The sequence below is a fragment of the Phytophthora infestans genome, genomic scaffold (assembly GCF_000142945.1).
Source record: "Phytophthora infestans T30-4 supercont1.8 genomic scaffold, whole genome shotgun sequence".
Lineage (NCBI taxonomy): Eukaryota > Oomycota > Peronosporomycetes > Peronosporales > Peronosporaceae > Phytophthora > Phytophthora infestans.
In genome coordinates, this window is record NW_003303751.1 from 1,272,009 (window position 1) to 1,291,279 (window position 19,271).

The following is a 19,271-nucleotide window of genomic DNA, read 5'->3' on the forward strand; positions in this document are numbered from 1 at the left end:
ATCTGAAACTGCGTGTTCGCACTATCGCCTAGGGGCAGTGCGCCTTTCTGAACGCGATGTTCTCGGGTACACTTCCGTACGTGTACCGGCTCCTCTGCGAGACCTCCGTGCTCAGCTTGAGCACTGTGATGCACCCCGTGCTGGTAGCTCTCGCAGGTGTAGTGCAGGCATTATGATTGCATTCCGTTCTAGGCCGCGTACGCCCTCACCATTTTCGAAACGTTCTTCATCAGGATGTTCCGTGGCTCCCATGTATCTCGATGGGGAGGAAATCATCCCCAAACAATACGAAGACAAGCCTGAGCTCGGTTCGTCTTCGGGGCTTCATAGTCCACGCCTCGCTCGACAATCCAACATGTTAAGGCGTGTGCGTCACATGGCGGCGGCGGTGGGGCGGAAAGATACCCTCCGGATGGTCAACCCCAGGTTGACCATGTCTCTCGCGCTCTGCACGATCGTGGTGTCGCTCTGGAACAATCCCAGAGCGTGGAGCTCGCTATCCGGCAACAGAGGCTGCGCCTACAGAAGGCGCAGGTCGGTGCGGCTGCTCATACTGCTTCGAGCATCCAAGTCGCACTTGGATCGAAGCTAAGGCATCTGCGCGACTGCTTCGTCGTCCTCGAGTCATCAAAACTAGATGGCTCGTGTTGCTCGTGAGGCTTCAGCCGCCCGACGTAAAATGTCGGATGGAGTCGCATGCTGGACGGTATGTCCAACATATACGCGTTGCCATGTAGTTCAAGTACTGCGAACGGGTCGACGAAGCGCGAAGCAATCTTACTTACATTGAAGTCAGAGACGGCATGCCGTAGTATGCTCTCTGTAGCTAACAGAACTAACGAACCCTTTTTGAATTTATTTATGTTGCCTCTACCGATATTGTCTGCGTTCAGCTTCTGTTCGTCTACAGAAGCTGCTATTGTGTCGTGGACTTACCGTATTACGGCTTGTCGGCGCTGGACAAAGCCCAGTGATTGCGTGCTAAATGGCTTATTCAACACGGCTTCTTTCTCCGCAGCAGGCCTGGCCTGCGCGCTGTCTGTGCCCTGCACAGATGTCTTCTTGTTCGCGATGCATGTGCCCTCCTCAGACACAGTATTCTTTGTCCTCGTCTCGTTCCTGGAAAACTAGACGATTGACTTCGCGTCGTCACCGCTGACACCACGTCGGAATCAGTGTTCGTCTGTGGTTGTTTCGACGCAGCCGTAGACCCCCCCCCCCCCACCCCCACCCACACACACACACACACATATATATATGTATAAGGAGGAACTCACTGTTTCGAGCAAACTCGGAAGGCGTGGATGCCGCATGACATTCACGTAAAGGGTGTATGCCCTGTCGAGGCATGCACCGAGCTGTTGATGGCAAACACTGCCATCGGCAAGTGGTCACTCTACTGCGGGAACAAGGGTGCGTAGCTCTTCAGTACGTCATCGAGCACGCATTTCATGCGCGCAATCTGTCCGTCCGTCTGCGAATGATCCGCAGTCGACATCGACAGCTGTGTTCCACGAAGTGTAAAAACCGCTTGCTAGAACCGCGCTGTAAAGCGTGGATCACTGTCCGACACAATGTCGAGCGGCATTCCGTGGTGTCAAACTACCATGTCAACAAACCGTCGTGCAGTCTGCACGGCCATGACTTCAGCCGGTACTGCAGCAAGATGAGCCATTTTGCTGAATCGGTCAACAAAGCCCACAACGCCAGTCCCCCGTTTGTTATTTAGCGGAAGACCGAAAACAAAGTCTATAGAAATGGACTGCCAACACTCCGACGGTATCGGAGTGGTTGTAGTGAAGCCTGCGAATACGCAGCAGGCTTCACGCGTTGACACACTTCGCAAGCACGTACGTAAGGCCTTGCGCACCCACTAGTACTGGTGGCTTCAGTTGAAGTCTCTCGTGAAAAGAGTGTTTGTCTTCTCACGGCCTGGATGCCCTGACGCAAGAACATCGTGATACTCGTACATGATCCGCATACGCAGATCATAATCATTCGACACGACGATGCGATTAGCATCATCGTCCACTGCGCTGTAAAGCAGCCGCGCTTCGTGCACACGATATTGGTATGCACGAGCTCGCAGATGTGGTGACAACTTCCGACGTGACACGTCGGAAGGTGCTAAGACAAAGTCTAGCAGTATGTTTCGCGTCTGCGTCACTCGCGTACGCGCTCTTCACGTCGTCGATCAATCTCGACGACGGAACACTTACTCATTCGACGCCAATTCGATTGACGTCGGCGGTCTTAACAGCGTAATCAGGTCGACGCGACAACGCGTCGGCCACCATATTTAACCTTCCAGGTTTGTACTCAACGTGGAAGTCGTACTCCACAAAGAGCGATAACCATCTCGCCATTCGTTGCGAGATGTGCAGAGTCTTCACTACCGTTCGCAGTTAAGCGTGGTCGGTGTAGACAACGAAAGGTCTACTCCCAAGTAAAAACACTCGGAGCGTCGCGAGTGCATACTTCGTGGTAAGGCGCTCCTTGTCATGTACAGGTAGTTACGCTCAGCTGTCTTCAGCTGACGCGACCGGTAGTCGACCTCACGATCACGGTCCTCGTGATCGTGCTGAATCAACGCGCATCTGATCGCAAAATTGGACGCGTCACACACGATGTGGAATGGACTATCTTGGTCAGTCATCCACTGCCAACATCGGCGCCTCAGTCAAGACGTTCTTGACTGTAACGAAGGCCTGCTGACACTCAGCAGTCCGAATCCACTCAGCCTCCTTTTTCAGGAGCTGTGACAGCGGGTGGATCTTGCCCGTGTAATTCTCGACGTACTTGCACAAGTACGTTGCAAGTCCAAGGAACTGCCTCAGTTCCTTACGTTGGATGGCGTAGGCCATTGATTGATCACTCTGACCTTTTCTGGGTCAGGGGGTACGCCGTTCTTTCCGACGAGACACCCAAGGGCGGGTATCTTGCCGAAGATACAGCTCTTCAGGTTTGGGTAGAGCTTATATTTACACATAAGCCCTAGCAGTTGACGGAGGTGCTCTTTGTGCGTCTCAGCGTCAGACTTCCCGTCCACAGCCCGGTTATGAACGAACACGTCGTCGAAGTAGCTCGGTGCGAAGTCACGCACTTCGGCGCGTTCGCTTGCAGCTTAGCCTGCTTCAGGCTAAACCCTTCTTGTATCGCAAGAGCAATCGCAACTTCATGTGCACTTGGGTACTCGCGGAAGAGATAGGTCCTAACCGATCCGTCCTTCAAGTCCTTCATGAACATGACGATCTGTGTCGTCTCGTCAATCGGATTGGTCACGATGTTCGAGACCAAGTATTGCACACGTCGGACGTAAGCATGAACGCCATGTTTATCTTGCTGCAGATCGAAAATTCTGCTCTCGACCGGAACTCATTCTGAGGGGGCTCAAACGATTGTCTGGGCTCCTCCTAATATATCGCATACGTGCTCAAGCACGTATGATCTGTGAGCCGGCGGCCATACGCCCAGCTCCTCGCTCGTCCGCCAAGACATGACAGGGCGAACGCAACCTTCGACGGTTCGCCAGTGGTATAACGAGCTGTTATGGCAGTGTCGACCTCGACAAGCCATCGGTGAAGAGGCTCGTCCTCTTTTCCCACATAACTACCCACGTGCAGTTTCAACAACTGCACGCGCCGTGTCGCCCCGGACGACACTTTCGTAGCTGCAGCAGCATCGCGCTGCTCGCTCACGATGAATCCCAGATCAACACCGTGTTGCTCTGTCGGCGACAGCGTACGTAGCATTGTCGCTACGGCTGCCTCTCCAATAATTGTTGACAGTCTTTGGAGAGCTTCTTCCACTCTGGTTCTACCAGATGGAGACCCTTTGCACGCACAATTGGCGCGGCAGAAGCACTTGGACTACGCATGGACGGATTACCGTCCATGGGCTGGCCATCCGCCTCGTGCTCGTATTCCATACGAACTCGTCAGTGAGTCGGTCGTTGGGCGGACTACAAAGTGCTACCAGGTGTAATAGGCCTACTTTAAGCTCACTACTTCGGCTTTCACGTTAGTGCACGTGTAAGGGGAAGCGTAAGTTACGTTTCACTAGATTTACTATACTTTCGTCTGAAAGTATAGCTTTACTTAAATAAAAAACAAAGCCGATTTCCGGTATAATGAGAACTATCTATTTGTTTGTTATGGTTTTCCTCCTTATCAATCATACTAAAGAAAGGTATTTATCAAGTACGGCTGAACTGAGCGGGTCGGTTTCCTATTCGTGTTCTGATCTATGCGTGGGGCATAACGCTTAAAGCATTCTAGAAGGTTTTCAAAGGCAAGGCTGTGAGTAATGTTTGAAAGCATATTTTGAGAGCGTTCATCATGTACACTTTATTTTTCATGTACTCACAGCAACATTGCACGTGGCCAAAAAGTGCCTCACTTCATTTGTGCCTTGAGTGCCCTGAGAGCATCAATGGTTGCGTCAAATGCAGAGGTACCTTAAACTTGAAGCGTTGCTCTCCACGCATATTCAAGCGACATCTCACTTGCCTTGCAGATTGGTTGTGTTTAAGCGTCGATCGAACGGCAGGATAATAGCCGAGAATAAAAACCCGAAAAAAAAACTAGTTTAAACCTTTTTTCACCACTGTCACTATTTATCAAAGAAAATGGGACTCTGACGTCGGTAGTTAAATTACAACTTATCGTCTTGTGGTGAGAACTACATCGGTTTCTCCATGAGATACCGCCAGATGTTCTGTGAATCGTCTATCTGTGACAATGAAGACGAGGAGTGTAACGGGGTTACACGCAAGTGGCTAAACGTAGCCACTTGGTTACGAAAGAGGTTTTCCACGTTGGTGTGAGATGCACCACTAGTTATATTTTGCAGACTGTTGGTCTGCCTGCATTCAGGGCATTCATTAGCTGAAGGCAATATCTTCAACCAACTAGCATAGCAGAATTATGTCAATCATTCGCCCGTCTTATACTCCTACATATGCTGCATGGCTACAGTAACACATCATACGCTACGAATCTAAGACGAAAAGCTCCTACCTTACTATCATTTGTTCAGGACAAAGGCTCTTTCACAAACGCCAAGAAATACACGCGATCGAGATAGATGAGCCAAATCGCGTTTGAACATCTCTCCCGAAGTTGATTATTATCTACCCCCCCCCCAGTAGAGGCAGGTGCCCGGTCTCCAAAGTCCGTAACGGGCTAGGGTTAATAAAACTCATGCAAATACGCGCGTTCTACTGGCTAGAAATGCCTTAAATGGCTAGGACTGACATTATGTGGTGTACATATTTTATGTGGCTCACATATCGTTCTTAAATACACCGTCCGAACTTCATGTGGACCTCATTTCCAGGCGCGAAGCACCACGACACGCAAAAGGCGCTGCCTGTGTGCGCGTCAGTAGGCGACGCTGAGGTGTACACTCGTAGAATATGGTCTTAAAAACTGTTAATGAAAAATTGTAAACCCTGTTGACGCATAAACCGGCTGAAACAGAATTTTTAGTACGTTTTGCCAAAATCATTATGTTTTAAGGCTCGTAGTACTTTAATAAAAGATTTATCTACAAAACGTTTGCTTAATACTATTCTTTATATCTTTCAAAGTTATTTTTGCAATTTTTTTTGTAGCAGTAGTACACGTAGTTATTATCTTGGCATTTGATAAAAAATACAACAGTTTTATAAATAATATTATCTACTGTCTAATGAATAATTCTAAATCAAACGCTAAACGCATTTAAATGCTACAATTTCTAGCTTTAATTGAGTTTGGTATGTAAAGGTCAATATTTAGTTAGTTACAGCCTTGAACGGGCAGTGCAAGCGGGTAATTAGTGCAAGCTGGACAGGTCATTACTATCTTTTTCGCTGATGTGAGCTAAGTTTCATAGCGGCTCAGAAACGGCCTGTGATATCGAGCACGACGCTAGACTAAACATATTGTGCAACGTTTGTATAAATGTTATTTAAAGTGCAGATGATCTTGGGTGGAAGGTGTAGACACAGTGATAGCCAACAATAATCTGGAGATTACATCAAAACTTAAACTAATAATCAAGGTATGCATGATGCTGGCGGATCTAAATAATTACACGGTCATTTCGTGCCTGGTAACCAGATTTATAAAATTAAAAATGTCGATTTAGGCACTTAGGTTCGTTTTTTTTTTTTTGATTAGTTATCCGGAAAGGGCAGTAACTATATAAGGACTGCGTGCAGTATTTTCAGTTCTACTCTAGAATATACAGTCTGCTGTACTTCCAGTAAAAGAAGGTGGTCAAGTTAGTCCTAGTGGCACTGGGCCAGTGCTCAAGATTCTAAACTTAAGAACCTATCGTAAGAGTAAAAGTCCGAGCAGATCACTTTCAATCCGCCTCTTGTCGACCACGAGTTGGGGCTAGTGTGTTGCTTAGTGCCTAAAGGCTTAGCTCGTCGTGAGCTTCGATACATGTCGGTTTACCATAGATGCCAAATGCAGCGCATCGGCAGTGAGTCTTTCCATATGAGGTGTAGATTGTACATTCAACGACGCTTGTTCTTAAGAAATTTAAAATAAAAATCTGGCATTGGCGAAAGTCTTGGGGTGTACTCGCCGTGGGACTCCACACAAAAGAAGCATTTCAATCAGGTTGAGCCATTCGCCCGCCGCGTACGTGTACATGTATTGCGCGCGCCGCCTTCTACATGTAAACGCCCACACCTCGAAAATGGTCAAATAGGCCTTCAGTGACGGCATCGGGTCTGATCACTCGACCAAGAAATAAAGTTCAAGTTGAAGTGTTGAAGCGCCTCCACTAATATCTGATTGCCGAATTACACTCGCAGGATTTGGGGGTACAGCTGGCAGAATTTACATGTAGACTCACGTGGGTGAACTGGAGAAACTGAGTTTTAGAGATGGAATCCAAGCAGCGCTCGCCAGCTGGTTCAGAAATACGAGCCCTGCTCAGCAATTCCCTGCAAAGCTGAAGGGGATTTGTGTGAGATGAAGGTAAAAGCAATATTGTGGCCAATGCGAGTCAAAGCTTGCGGCAATCCAGGCAAGCGCCGACGCAGATATTGGAGCGCTAATCTGCATTAAGAGCCGATACAGTTCTCTCTTTGCATCGCGGCAAATGACATTCCTACCGCAAACACCATCTGCTGAGCACCTATCCGACGTTGCACACAAATCTACGCGTTCCGGACCAAAGCCTGAAACAACTTCGATAAAGAATGCAGGTCACCTCTGTCTCCCCTCTTGCTCATTCTGAGCGTTATGCACACTTCATCCCTGGCCTTTGCAAGTCTCGTGTCGTCCTACAACATCGCCGACGCGTCTGAGGTCGCTGTTCATTCTTCTCAGGAGCATAAAACGATTTTGCCTCATCGTCTGAGCCTTCGACGACCACAACACCATGAAGGACATTGAAGCTGGCACCCCTGGCTACGAGCTCCATGCGTCACCGAAACCAGGCTCCGTGGCCGGTGCTGGCAATGAAGAGCCGCTGCCGCACCCGTCGATTTGGTTACTACTCGCAGTGTCGATGCCGCGTATGGCTATTCAGATGGCCTGGTCGGCACAATGGGCTGCACTGGGCCCGTACCTGTCGACGATGTTGTCCAACTCTTCTGTCCAGCTCACCCAGTTTATTGGCCCTATTGTCGGAGTCATCATCGGCCCAAGCATTGGTGTCTTCAGTGACCGCACTACGTCTCGTCTTGGACGTCGCCGTCCGTACCTCATTGTCGCCGGTGTCCTCAGTGTGATCTGCTGGATTGCTATAGGCTACACGCGTGAAATTGGCGGGTAGGAGAGAATGCGTCCTACTAGGAGTCCTAAAGTGTCCTATTGTCCTAAAACCTGGGATAAAAACTAGCAATTCGGCTCATAAACAAACCGATATTTAGGACAACACAATGAGTTTTAGGACGAAACAAGCCAGGGTCCGCGTGTCCTAATAGGACACTCGACAACTGGACACTCAGCTGTCCTATTAGGACAGACTGCAACTCAGACCACTGTCCTATTAGGACAACACCAAGCCCAACATGTACTGTCCTCAAAACATCCTCAACTGGCCTAGCTAGAAACAATAATCATCTTAACGCCCCTCTCTTCAAGAGCAGTCGACTCTTTGTTGTGCGCGAAAAGCACCTCAACGAAACTTTTCTACTTCAAAGTGTGTAACAATATTTTTAAAGCGTTTCAAAGGATGACAGTCATTGAAGCCGCTAATAACGGTTGAGCGACTTCAACATACACATAGCAAACGACGGTTAATAATCAGAACGTAACGATATAGGGGGGGGGCTCAAAAAGCAGCAAAGTACTCGCAAGGGCTACTTGGCTGCAAGTCGATCCGAAGACGCGGTTAGCAAGCGATGGGGGTCTTGGTTAGCGCGGCAGTGTGCTCGGCCTGGTTCGTCGAGTTGTCTGGCGTCGTCGGGGTGTCGACAACAGGTGCGTTTGTGGCAGGCGAGTCCGGGCTTGGAGCCGACGTCGATGAGCAATTGGACGGCACGTAGACTACCAGGTCGGCCTTCAGGTTGGAACTGACACCGACCGGCAGTTGGCACTTCTCCAGGTTCATGGCCTTCACGTCAGCGAGCAGGGTGTTGCAGGCAGTCGAGGCGCACATCTTGTCAATGGTGGCCTGGTCCGAGATCTCAGTGGTTCGTGCCGCACTGTTGAACGTTCGCGCTCGTGAGCAGAGCGGACAAGACATTGCTTCCGCAGGTGGCAGCAGAGGCCAGATAGACGAGCGCCCTAGCTGCAGAAGGAGTAGCCGCGATGGTCCATGATGCTCGAGGAGATTCAGAAATTGTGCCCCAGGACAATAAGTAAAGCCAATGTGAGTTTTAAGTAACTCTTACGTAAATTTACGTAGATAGTCCGGAAAAAGTTATTATTTGAGGTTTAGGACAATCTGGAGGACACAAATTATAATATTCTGTAACGAAGGATTAGTCGCTTTTTAGGACACATCTCCAAAATCTCCCTGTAAAATTTAGGACAAATAGGACAGTTTAGGACGTGTCTTAGGACGCATTATCCTACACCAATTGGCGAGGCTCTTGGTGACCACGGTGACGGCGGTGATGGCAACATGGACCGCAAGTGGACGTCCGTGTTCACTATCATCTTCTACGCCTGGATGGATATCACTGTCAACATTGTCCAAACCCCGGCCATGCTCCTTGTTGCCAACTTTGCCGGTGATCGCCAGACTACCGGTGCTGCTCTCGGCCAGGCGTGGTCGACACTCGGATCCATTGTCATCGCCGTGTACATCGACATCTTTGGTGCTGCCTACAAAACGATGCACTGGTTCATGGGCACGCTGTCTGTCATCATGATCGTCTGTGTGATCGTTGCCTGCATCTTCGCGCACGAGACCCCACTCGACCCCAGCAAGGTGGACAAGTCGTCGGCTTGGGTCCAGGTAAAGAAAGGGTGCTCTCTACTCCGTGTACCTTGGTATCAAGACCCTTCCCGCTGTTCTGGTGGTGTACGGGATCGGCTTTTTCTTCGTGCAATACGGTTACACGGCATACAACGGCAACAAGGGGCAGTTCTTCGGTTTCGAAGTGTACGGTGGTTCGGCTGCCAACGCCGACAGCTGCGATCCCTGCTCGGATGCCCAAAATGCCCTACAACGATGGTGTTACAACATCGTCGGCTACGTCTACTCTTGGTGCATCCCGTTCCTGGCGAGCAAGTTCGGCCTCAAGTGGGTGCTCACCCTCTCGACCATCCCGCAGATGTTCCTGCTTATCATGGCTTGGGTTAGCAATAAAGGCTTCGATGTGTTCGTTGTTGCCATCACGGGCATGACCTCTTCAATCTGGTTCTCCTGCATCGTACCTGTTATCATCCATGTAATGGGCGACGATGTGGAGATTGGAATGTACGTCGGAGCTTTAAACTCGGCCAACTGCTATGGCCAGCTCCTTAACTACGCTATTGGTGCTGCTATCGTCAACACCTCGCTCGGCTACAAGCTTCCAGTATTCTTGGGTGGTGTCATGTCTGCTCTGGGTTTCTTCGTCTCCGCCATATTCTTGAAGATCAAGATGTACAGCTTGAAGACGGCAAGAAACGCATACTATTTGGTGTCGAGACTGACGCTTATGTCGGCTTTCATTTGTTTTGTAAGATGGTGATACATGTAATGTATTTCTTTTTCCTTACGATGGTTGACAATTTTGCGACGCGTAATTTTTTTTAGGTAAGATGATACATGTACCGGTATCTCCCGACGAGACGGACGGTCGAAACCCTAGGCCTGAAGGTATTGGACAAAGCAGTTGCGAAATACTTAAGGAATTTAATTTTGTATCTCTATTATAGTAAAATACCTCTAGCAACCAATTCTTTTCGCCAACTCACCAGTCTCTGATCGACAGCGAGCACTCGCAGGCGCCCCCCCCCCCCCGTAGAGATTGTTTGGAAGCGTCTAAATGGACGAGTACACGCGTGATGATAATGCGAATTCTCAAGAAATTCATAAAGTGGTGACAGACATTATCACAGACCACGCCGCTGCGCGCCCTTCCAACACCGTTAAGCAGTACGCTCCAAAACAAGCCGAGTTTAAAACGTGGTGTGCAGGTAAAAAGTATTTGGATGGCTGTATTGTCACTGAAGGGAAACTAGTTACGTTTTTGAAAACGCACGTTATTCCTCGTGGTAACAAGCGCCAGAAAACCAAAGCTGGTGATGCTAAAGCTCTCAGTTTAGCTGGCGTTGAAGCTTATGCCAAAGCTGTGATAGATCTGTACAAGTTGCAGCAGGCTTTACTTCTAAATAGCCATCCACATCCACGTGGGAAGACCTATCACGACCTATTCGACACGCTGAAGCGGTCGGAAACTGAGCGCAAGCGAAAAAACTACGCAGATCGAGCGCTGGGTACCGTTCTTGATGGATATAATGTCGAAGACATGGTTCAGCTCACTGACTATTGGTTGTCTCAAAACGACGGTGTTTCTTTGCGTGATCGTGTGGATTTCTTTTTGGGGCATGCACTTCTTGCACGGGGCGAGAGTCGCCGCTTTATTGAATTCCCTGATATGTTGACACTGGAGCTACCGGATGAAGGATCGCAAACATGCACGCCACTTGTGATCATCATGAATCGAGGCAAAACTAATCAGCATGGCCGCATCGAGTACGGGGCAGCCATGCGATGTAAGAACGTGAATGTGTGCCCATTGAATGCTGTAGCGCTCCATCTTTTTTGGCGCTGGCAAATTGATTGTGAACCATTTCCCGATTTTACATGCCGCGAAAGGTGGTACGATATCCACCTCATTAATGGTGGTGACAGAACGAAGGAGATTTCGTACAACACCCAGTTAAATCGTATCAAGCGAGCTTTCGCAGCGTGCGGGATCGATTCAACCGTTTGGACACATGCTAATCGAGGATCGGGGGCGAAATTGGCGAAAACATTTGGTGCTAGTGAGGAACAAATTCGGCGTCTTGGGAGGTGGAATGCAGCGCGGATGGAAGGATGCTATCTTACATCCCTTTATAAAAAGGCTATGCGAGCCTTGGCTGGATATCCGACAAAGGGTGGCGGCTACTGGCTGCAGCGAGGTTCTGCTACTCCAAGCGCTGAGTTACAACAATTGGTTTACCCTGAGGTTGAGGCCGCAGTTAAACAACTGGCTCAAAGCTCGACGCGTGAAATTGCTGGAGCTGCCTTCATTCAAATGCTCCGTCACATGCGAGTGGTCTTTCTCCAAGACTCTGTGGTGCTGCGGCGGCAGTATCTCAATCATCAATTGTGGAAGCACAGTTTATTTTCCACTGCATAGTACGCATCCTTTGATCAGGAACTCTATTCGTTGATACAAGCGATTACACAGCCTGAAACAAAATCGCTTGCAGGTGTAGTGCCTCAAATTGCGGACGTGCTGAAGAACGGAATGGAATCTCTACACGGCAAGCTGGATGCGCTAGCAGCGGGGATAGATACTAAAGGCTCTCTCAAACAAACGGCTTGTACTCAGCTGGGAAGACAGCACCTCAGGTCATGATCCGCTGCAGTCAGCAGTAACGCAGCCGCCCTTTACATCATGTGCAATTCCGCAGTCACTTCAACCTCCTAATCCAAAGCTGAGCAGATCAATCTCGACGGTTGTGGACTTGTGGAAAGAGTACTCTGTGGGGCTTGCAGGAAACATGTCAATTTCGGAGGCAAATGAGAAGCTCGGGTCTAAATGGCGGAAAGACCCGACAGAAGCTCGCTTCTATCTCCGGCGCAAAAAATACTATGATGCCATCACAAAGACAGCTGCTACGCATAACATTTCTCCAAACCAGGCCGCGGAAAAGCTTGAGTTGGCGCGGAAGGGTGACAATTTGTCCCTTAACGTATTCAGCAGGAAGCTAGATACCTACACAATTCAGTTGTAATGGTACGTGACTTAGACATCGACTGTTCATTCTGTTCTGAACACAAATAAAAAAGATTGACCGGTCAGTTTAATGTGAAAATGGTGCTGTTGATAATAAACTGACTGGTCAATTTATTTAGAGCGTGCGTAAAACAACAGATCAGACTGTTTTGAACTGATTGACCCGTCAGTCTAATCTAGCAACCGATATATTCAGAATAGACTGACGGGTCAGACTATTCTGAATAGTCTGAAAGGTCAGTCTATTCTGCTAATCAATATAGTCAGAATAGACTGACCAGTCAGACTATTTTGAACTTCGACAAGACTAAAACAGACTGACTGGTCTGACTATTCTAAATAAATTGATCGGTCAGTCTATTCTGAATAAACGTATATTAAAATAAACTGACCGGTCAATCTATTCTGCATATCCGTTCAGATTGGTGTGACCACTCATTGTTCTCACTCTCGTTTAGGCAAAATCAATTCCCAAGCAGTGATCCGCGATGGCGCGTACTGAGACTTCCGTTCGAGAGCGGATAGCAAAACTTAAAACCTGGCGAGATCACTCCGATTGGAGCGCAGGCAAAGCCGCTAAGGAGCTAAACGTGCTGAAGCCGACGCTTCTATCATGGAAGAAAACATATTGGCATAAACTCGATACTTATGAGCCTGGGGACGCCAAGCGCGAAAAGGGAGGCGGGCGTAAGCACAGGATGGAAACGTACGAATGGGCAGTTATTGAGTATTGTGATACCTGCGCTCGCGAAGATGGAAAGGTGAAGAGGGAAGATGTATTTGACTACTGTAGCAGAATAGTGCAGTTTGCGCTTAAAACAGAGGGGGCTACAAACAATGGAGCGCGATAGTGTGGGGAGGCAGATAATAACCGGAAGTACTGCAGTGAAAACTACCGTGGTGCAGGATGTGACTGCATCGAGCAACAAGACAAACTCTAAGACCAGTATTGACCACATTCAAGAAATTACAATAGCGGGACTTGACCAAGATGGGGATATCCTCATGGTTTATGGTGGTAATGCGCCTGTCTCATCTGAGAGCACCTCACGCAGCGCCGAGCAATTCGTCGGCAATTATGAACTTCGGCCGCGGACAGACCAAAATATACCCATGGTGCGGCTCTCTGGCTCTGGCCACGCAAACCAATCCCTTAACACGTCGGAGGCGCGCTTAGCGGGGGTGGTTGACCCTGCCCCTGTCGCAATTCCGCTATTTGCGGATGATTTGGAGAGCTTAAAGGAAGGCAACATGGTAACAAATACGGCTGCCGACTTTTGCATTGCAGCGTATTTTGAAAAAGATAGGCTTGTGTATTCGGGCACGTCAGCAATTTTTCGGAGATTAATTTCGCGTATATTGGTCGAATGGCTACAGAACGGAGTGCTGATGAAATAACCCGGCAAGCTAATTGGATTTCGCACACATACGTGATCCTTCCGGTTGTGATGAGCGACCACTGGAGCTTTGTGGTAGTTGAGCGCCCTCTTTCCAGCGAAAGCACCCTCATATACCACGTGAATTCATTGCGGGGTGGTCATGAACCAGACTATATTTTTGCTGTGATCGAATGGTTTCTAGTTAAGGCCATAGCATCTGATACCAGCGGCACTACTGTAACAACCACGTACAACTACGTCACGAAGCCTCGTCAGGCTAACGTTGTCGACTGTGCAGTGTACGCACTCCACTACATGCATGCCGTAATGAAGTTTATTATCAAGCATCGTCCAGAATCGCTTCTCGAGCACATGCCGTCGCTGACGACAAGCACATTCAACGTAAAGAAGGCTTCGGCTTCGCGAGCCAAAATCCTCTCGACACTAGCGAGCTTGCAAGCGCAATAATCATCACGAATGTATGTTGTAGTTTTTGTGCTTTAATACATGTTCTTGCGTTACAATCTTTCCAGCACGCAAATATTAGAATGGAATGCACGATACTGTCAAGAAGATATAGCCGGGTCGTGACCTCTCAGTCCGTATATAAGTGGGGTCGCGGGCGTCTGAAATATTACGATTTTTGTATCAGACGCGGTCAGACACCCCCCGTGAGATACATGTACCCCCTCGGTATGTACATGTATCATCTTACCTAAATAGAATATTACTTCGAAGTACATACATGTGTACACCAAGATCTTATCACCTTGACCACAGGACATACACAGGGTACGCATGACGTGATTTTTCTCCAAATTTAGTATTTTTTAATATTACATGTACTACGTAGTCCTTTTTTAGTGCTCGTCGGAGCCACAGAATACAGGCTCCACCTGGTCTACAGTATCACCCGAGAGTCTGTATCTTCTCAAAAACATTTACATGTAGTATAAAATCCAAGTACTGTAGAGCATCAGCATCACTATTCTATCGGGATGAGAACAAAACGGAAGCTTACTATTGTGCCCAGCACGCTTATTGCGTCTCGACCGCCTCCTTTTCCTCTTCTGCAACTGTTTCTGTTTCCACATTTCCATCTTTTTGATCCTTCACTGGCAGGACCGCTGCTGGAACTTCTTTCTGTGTATCACTGTTACCCGCATCACCTTCACTTTTGATGCTGGCTGTTGGCAGCAAACACAGCAGCGAGGTGAGCCAACTTGGCTCTCCTCGCTGCTCTGTGGACTCGTTGTGCTCAGCCGTTGCTGTTGGCGTAGCAAGAACGTCAGACAAACCCTCACCCGATACGCCTCCATCAGCACCGCCAGCGCTATTTTTTGCCGTAAGCAGCTCCCCTTCCGCCGCCTCCTCGGCATCTTCCATCTTCACATCCGCGTCATCTCTGTTATTCTCACCAGCAGTAGTCACCGCTGCTGGGACTTTTTTCTGTGTATCACTGTTACCCACATCACCTTCACTTCTGATGCTGACGGGTGGCAGCAAACGCAGCAGCGGAATGAGCCAACTTAGCTCTCCTCGCTGCTCTGTGGACTCGTTGTGCTCAGCCGTTGCTGTTGGCGTAGCAAGAACGTCTGGCAAACTCTCACCCGATACGCCTCCATCAGCACCGCCAGTGCTATTTTTTGCCGTAAGCAGCTCCCCTTCCGCCGCCTCCTCGGCATCTTCCATCTTCACATCCGCGTCATCTCTGTTATTCTCACCAGCAGTAGTCACCGCTGCTGGAACTTCTTTCTGTGTATCACTGTTACCCACATCACCTTCACTTCTGATGCTGACGGGTGGCAGCAAACGCAGCAGCGGGGTGAGCCAACTTGGCTCTCCTCGCTGCTCTGTGGACTCGTTGTGCTCAGCCGTTGCTGTTGGCGTAGCAAGAACGTCTGGCAAACTCTCACCCGATACGCCTCCATCAGCACCGCCAGTGCTATTTTTTGCCGTAAGCGGCTCCCCTTCCGCCGCCTCCTCGGCATCTTCCATCTTCACATCCGCGTCATCTCTGTTATTCTCACCAGCAGTAGTCACAGATTCGGCGTCTGTCTCCACACTTTCAGCCTTGACAGCAGCAGCATTGTTTTCCTCCTCTGTACTATTGACAGCAGAAGTGTCCACTTGTATAGCTGAGCTATTATTCGCAGTGTCGGCTTTTGTGTCATCATTATCGGCTTCTGTAGGAGTCTGGACTTCCTCCACTTTGACACCTTTGCTAAGATCTTCGGCATTTCTATCTGTGACCGCGGCAGTAGCCTTAGTCTCGACAACTCCGTTTGTTTCAACGCCAGCTGCAGCTTCTGCACCCACAGCAGAACTCTTGCCATGCTCAGTCGCGGCTCCTTTACCACCTTCCGATTTAATGCCCACATCGACGGGCTTTGCATCAGTGATGGTATCGCTTGATGTCACATTCGAAGCGTCATCTTGAGCCTTGAATTCGACATTTGCTGGATCGTTCTTTCTTTTTTGCACACTAACCGGTTCATCCTTGACATCTGATGATAACACAGCGAAAAGCTCCTTCTGCACGGTTTTGCACTTTAATAACATTGGCTCGTAGAGTTGCCGACACCCAGAGAATACAGTGCTCCTCCACAGGGCTTCAAATACTTCTAACGACGGGCAGTTCATACGTAGCACGCCCAATGTTTTCTTGAGATACGAAGTGACTATCGCATCACCCCCCGCTGCTGAACCTCTCTTTTCAATCATTGCGAATAGCGATGACAGCACGGCGACTGTTTTCTCGTGGAGCACTGGAGTTATAAAGTTTTTGACCTCATGTTCTCGTTTGCGCTTTTTTGACGCTGTTTCGCCCGATACAGCACTGTCTTGCTCTTCTTCAACCGCCTCGACCACACCATCGGCAAAATGAACAACAGACCCAGTCGACTCCTTGGCTGCCTGGATTCGCTTTCCGAGAACATCCACAAAAAAACCGTCGAAAATTTGCTTCCAAATTGGTAGAGCTTGCAATTGCTCGCTCAGTGTCATCGTCACCTCACCATTTTCAGCAGAGCTCGACCCACCATCGTTGCCATTACTGCTGCTTGTGCTCGCTGCAGCTATTTTCACCTGCTCCAGCACGACTTCAGCGACTGCATGGAGTAAAACACGATCACGTAGAAGCGATTCCTCTTCTGCCAATAGCAAATGATGCAGCAGCTGCGAACCTGCATCAATTTGGTGGTCCACCAAACATTGCACGGCGAACGACTTCACCATGGTGCGAATAGCTGAGCTTGCACGTAGCACGTTGTCCCACAACATGGTACTCAATGCGTCATCCTTCGCTTTTGTCTTTACTTCACGCTGCAATCCAGCTGAAAATGCGTAATACACACGGGAATCCACCATCGTGCGCAGCAGTAGCGGCAGTACGACACGCATAGTTACTACTTGCGGCGCACGCAGCACGAAGTCTTGCTTCCGAATCATACGGCGCACGCTAGATGAATTACCAATCTGAAGAAGTTGCACCAGTGCACGGCAGATCAGGTTGTCCGTGGGCAGCTCCTTTTTTTGCCAGCAAACCACAAGGTTCTTCATAAGGGCGTCACAGATAAGTTGCTTTACAAGTGGATCCGATAAAACGAGTGCCACATCCGCGAGCAGTTCATTGCACAAGCCTTCCGGAATCATCCCAGATTGGTCAACATCGCCAAAGTCCTTGATCGTCACAACACCGGTACTTGTGAGCATACTGATAGCCTCGCTGGTGGGACCACTTCCTGCTTTGCGACGTTTCTTAGTGCGAATTCGCTGAGGCTCCCCAAGCAGAGCAGCAGCACTTCGCTCTATCAACTCGTTTCCTCGCTTGCCAATACGCTTTCCTTCCTTGTAGAAAATAGTCGTGTCCGGGTTGAAAGTCATACAATTGCGGATCATAAGGTTAAAGTCGGCCACAAACGCATCCAGTGTTTTGTACTTGCCGCGTTTGGCTTTCCTCCGCATCATTGACAGGTCCATGGGATCCTTAATAATATCTCGATACTTCGGCACATCATCCGGTACGGGTTCAGCGAAAATCAAGCGGGCATCGATTTTCGCAATCTTGTCCAACACTGCAAGAAGCTCATCCACAGGCGGTGGCCCTAATACGACCTCAAAACTTTCCTCTTCCTCCTCAGCACCACTTTTCTTTCGAAACTTCTTGTTGGCCGGCAAGTCAGATGTACGTAATCGACCAATAAAGCCTAGCAGTTCGTGAAGTAGAGCGCTCTCTAGTGTCTGGTTCTTCAGTGCCCGATCCAAAAACCAAATGAATTTGTGTAATGGATCGGTTCGCAATAGGGGCGTTGTTTTGTCACGCTGAAGGTTGGCGAGGTCACTGCGCATAGCTCCGAGAAGTGCTACGTAGTCCACATATTCTTTCGGATGATTGTTCGTGGCGCTACCAGGAATATTCGCAGCCACCACGTAGCTACGCCAGATCTCCAATGTCGATAAGTATAGTGACTCTGAGTCTCCCAGCATCTCCACTAGCTTTATAAGCGCCGGGTTATCACGTCGCCGTTCGTCTGGAGCGTACAATGGTCGTCGCTCTCCGCTAAACCCTGACGCTGACGATGACGACCCAACAGCATCAGCTGAAGACGGAACATGGCTGGAGACGTTCCACAAACTACCACCTGCTGATTTTTCCAAGCTGCGCTTCCTGTTCTGGTTACTAGTTCGCATATTGGTGTTGCTATTCCTCCTCGATAATGAGCGATGGGTTGTCGTGGACCCTGGCGTTGGGTGGTTGAGATACCACTCCAGTTGCTCGGTCACATACTCGCGCGTGCATTCCTCTACGAGCAGCTGTAGCTCTCTCCTGTCCACAAGCAAGATCTTTCTCCTCACATGCACAGGCAATTCCGCAAGTATCCGTCGATTCTCCGTCAGCTCACGTAAATATAGCTCCGGTGTGTCTTCTTGTCTAGCCAAAACAGCAATCGGGATGGCTCGAAGCTCACGAAACTCAATATACGGGAAAGTCTGCTCCAGCACTCGTGGCAGCTCGCTCTGCGGTAAGTCTGCAATACGCAGCAGCATCTCCTTCTTCATCTGCTCAAGGAGCGAGTGGTACATGTTAGAACGAGGCACTTGCAGCAGATCCAGCAGCTGCACCACCGGCTCGAAGGTAGTGGGTTTCTCCTGCCTCTTTGTCTCCTTCTTGCGCACGAATAGCTGCGCATGCGCCTCCGCGACGCCGTGGGCCGCTTGGAAGTCCCGAATGGCGACCTCGATATTGGGCGCTGTGCTCAGCAGCTCTTTGACGGCAGCGCCGCCCCGCGCGCCAATCAACAGCTTCTTTTGCGCCTCCTCAGCCACAGAGGACACGGACATGGACCGCGGCAGCTTGAGCTTGAGCCGCAGCTTCATCGCGTCGCTCGCTGCCTCGCTCATTCTGCTCTGTGTCCTTGTATGGCGTCAGTAAAGGGGGAGCTGGGAGCCTTAAGCTTGGCGCTGGACGCTGGACTGGCTTGAACTTGTGGAGCAGA

General features: G+C 49.4%; 2 protein-coding genes across 2 annotated transcripts; one reads left to right on the plus strand and one right to left on the minus strand.

Moving 5' to 3' along the window:
* Positions 1-9,075: 9,075 nt before the first annotated feature.
* On the plus strand, positions 9,076-10,055 carry PITG_06340 (uncharacterized protein; the record flags this gene model as incomplete). Its single annotated transcript, XM_002998430.1, has 3 exons — positions 9,076-9,411; positions 9,455-9,996; positions 10,037-10,055. 3 exons carry the CDS (start codon positions 9,076-9,078, stop codon positions 10,053-10,055), a joined length of 897 nt encoding a protein of 298 aa, XP_002998476.1.
* A 4,756-nt stretch (positions 10,056-14,811) lies between these two features.
* Positions 14,812-19,176, minus strand: PITG_06342 (uncharacterized protein; the record flags this gene model as incomplete). Its single annotated transcript, XM_002998431.1, has 1 exon — positions 14,812-19,176. The coding sequence occupies one exon, from the start codon at positions 19,174-19,176 to the stop codon at positions 14,812-14,814; it is 4,365 nt and encodes a 1,454-aa protein (XP_002998477.1).
* Between the last annotated feature and the right edge of the window lie 95 nt (positions 19,177-19,271).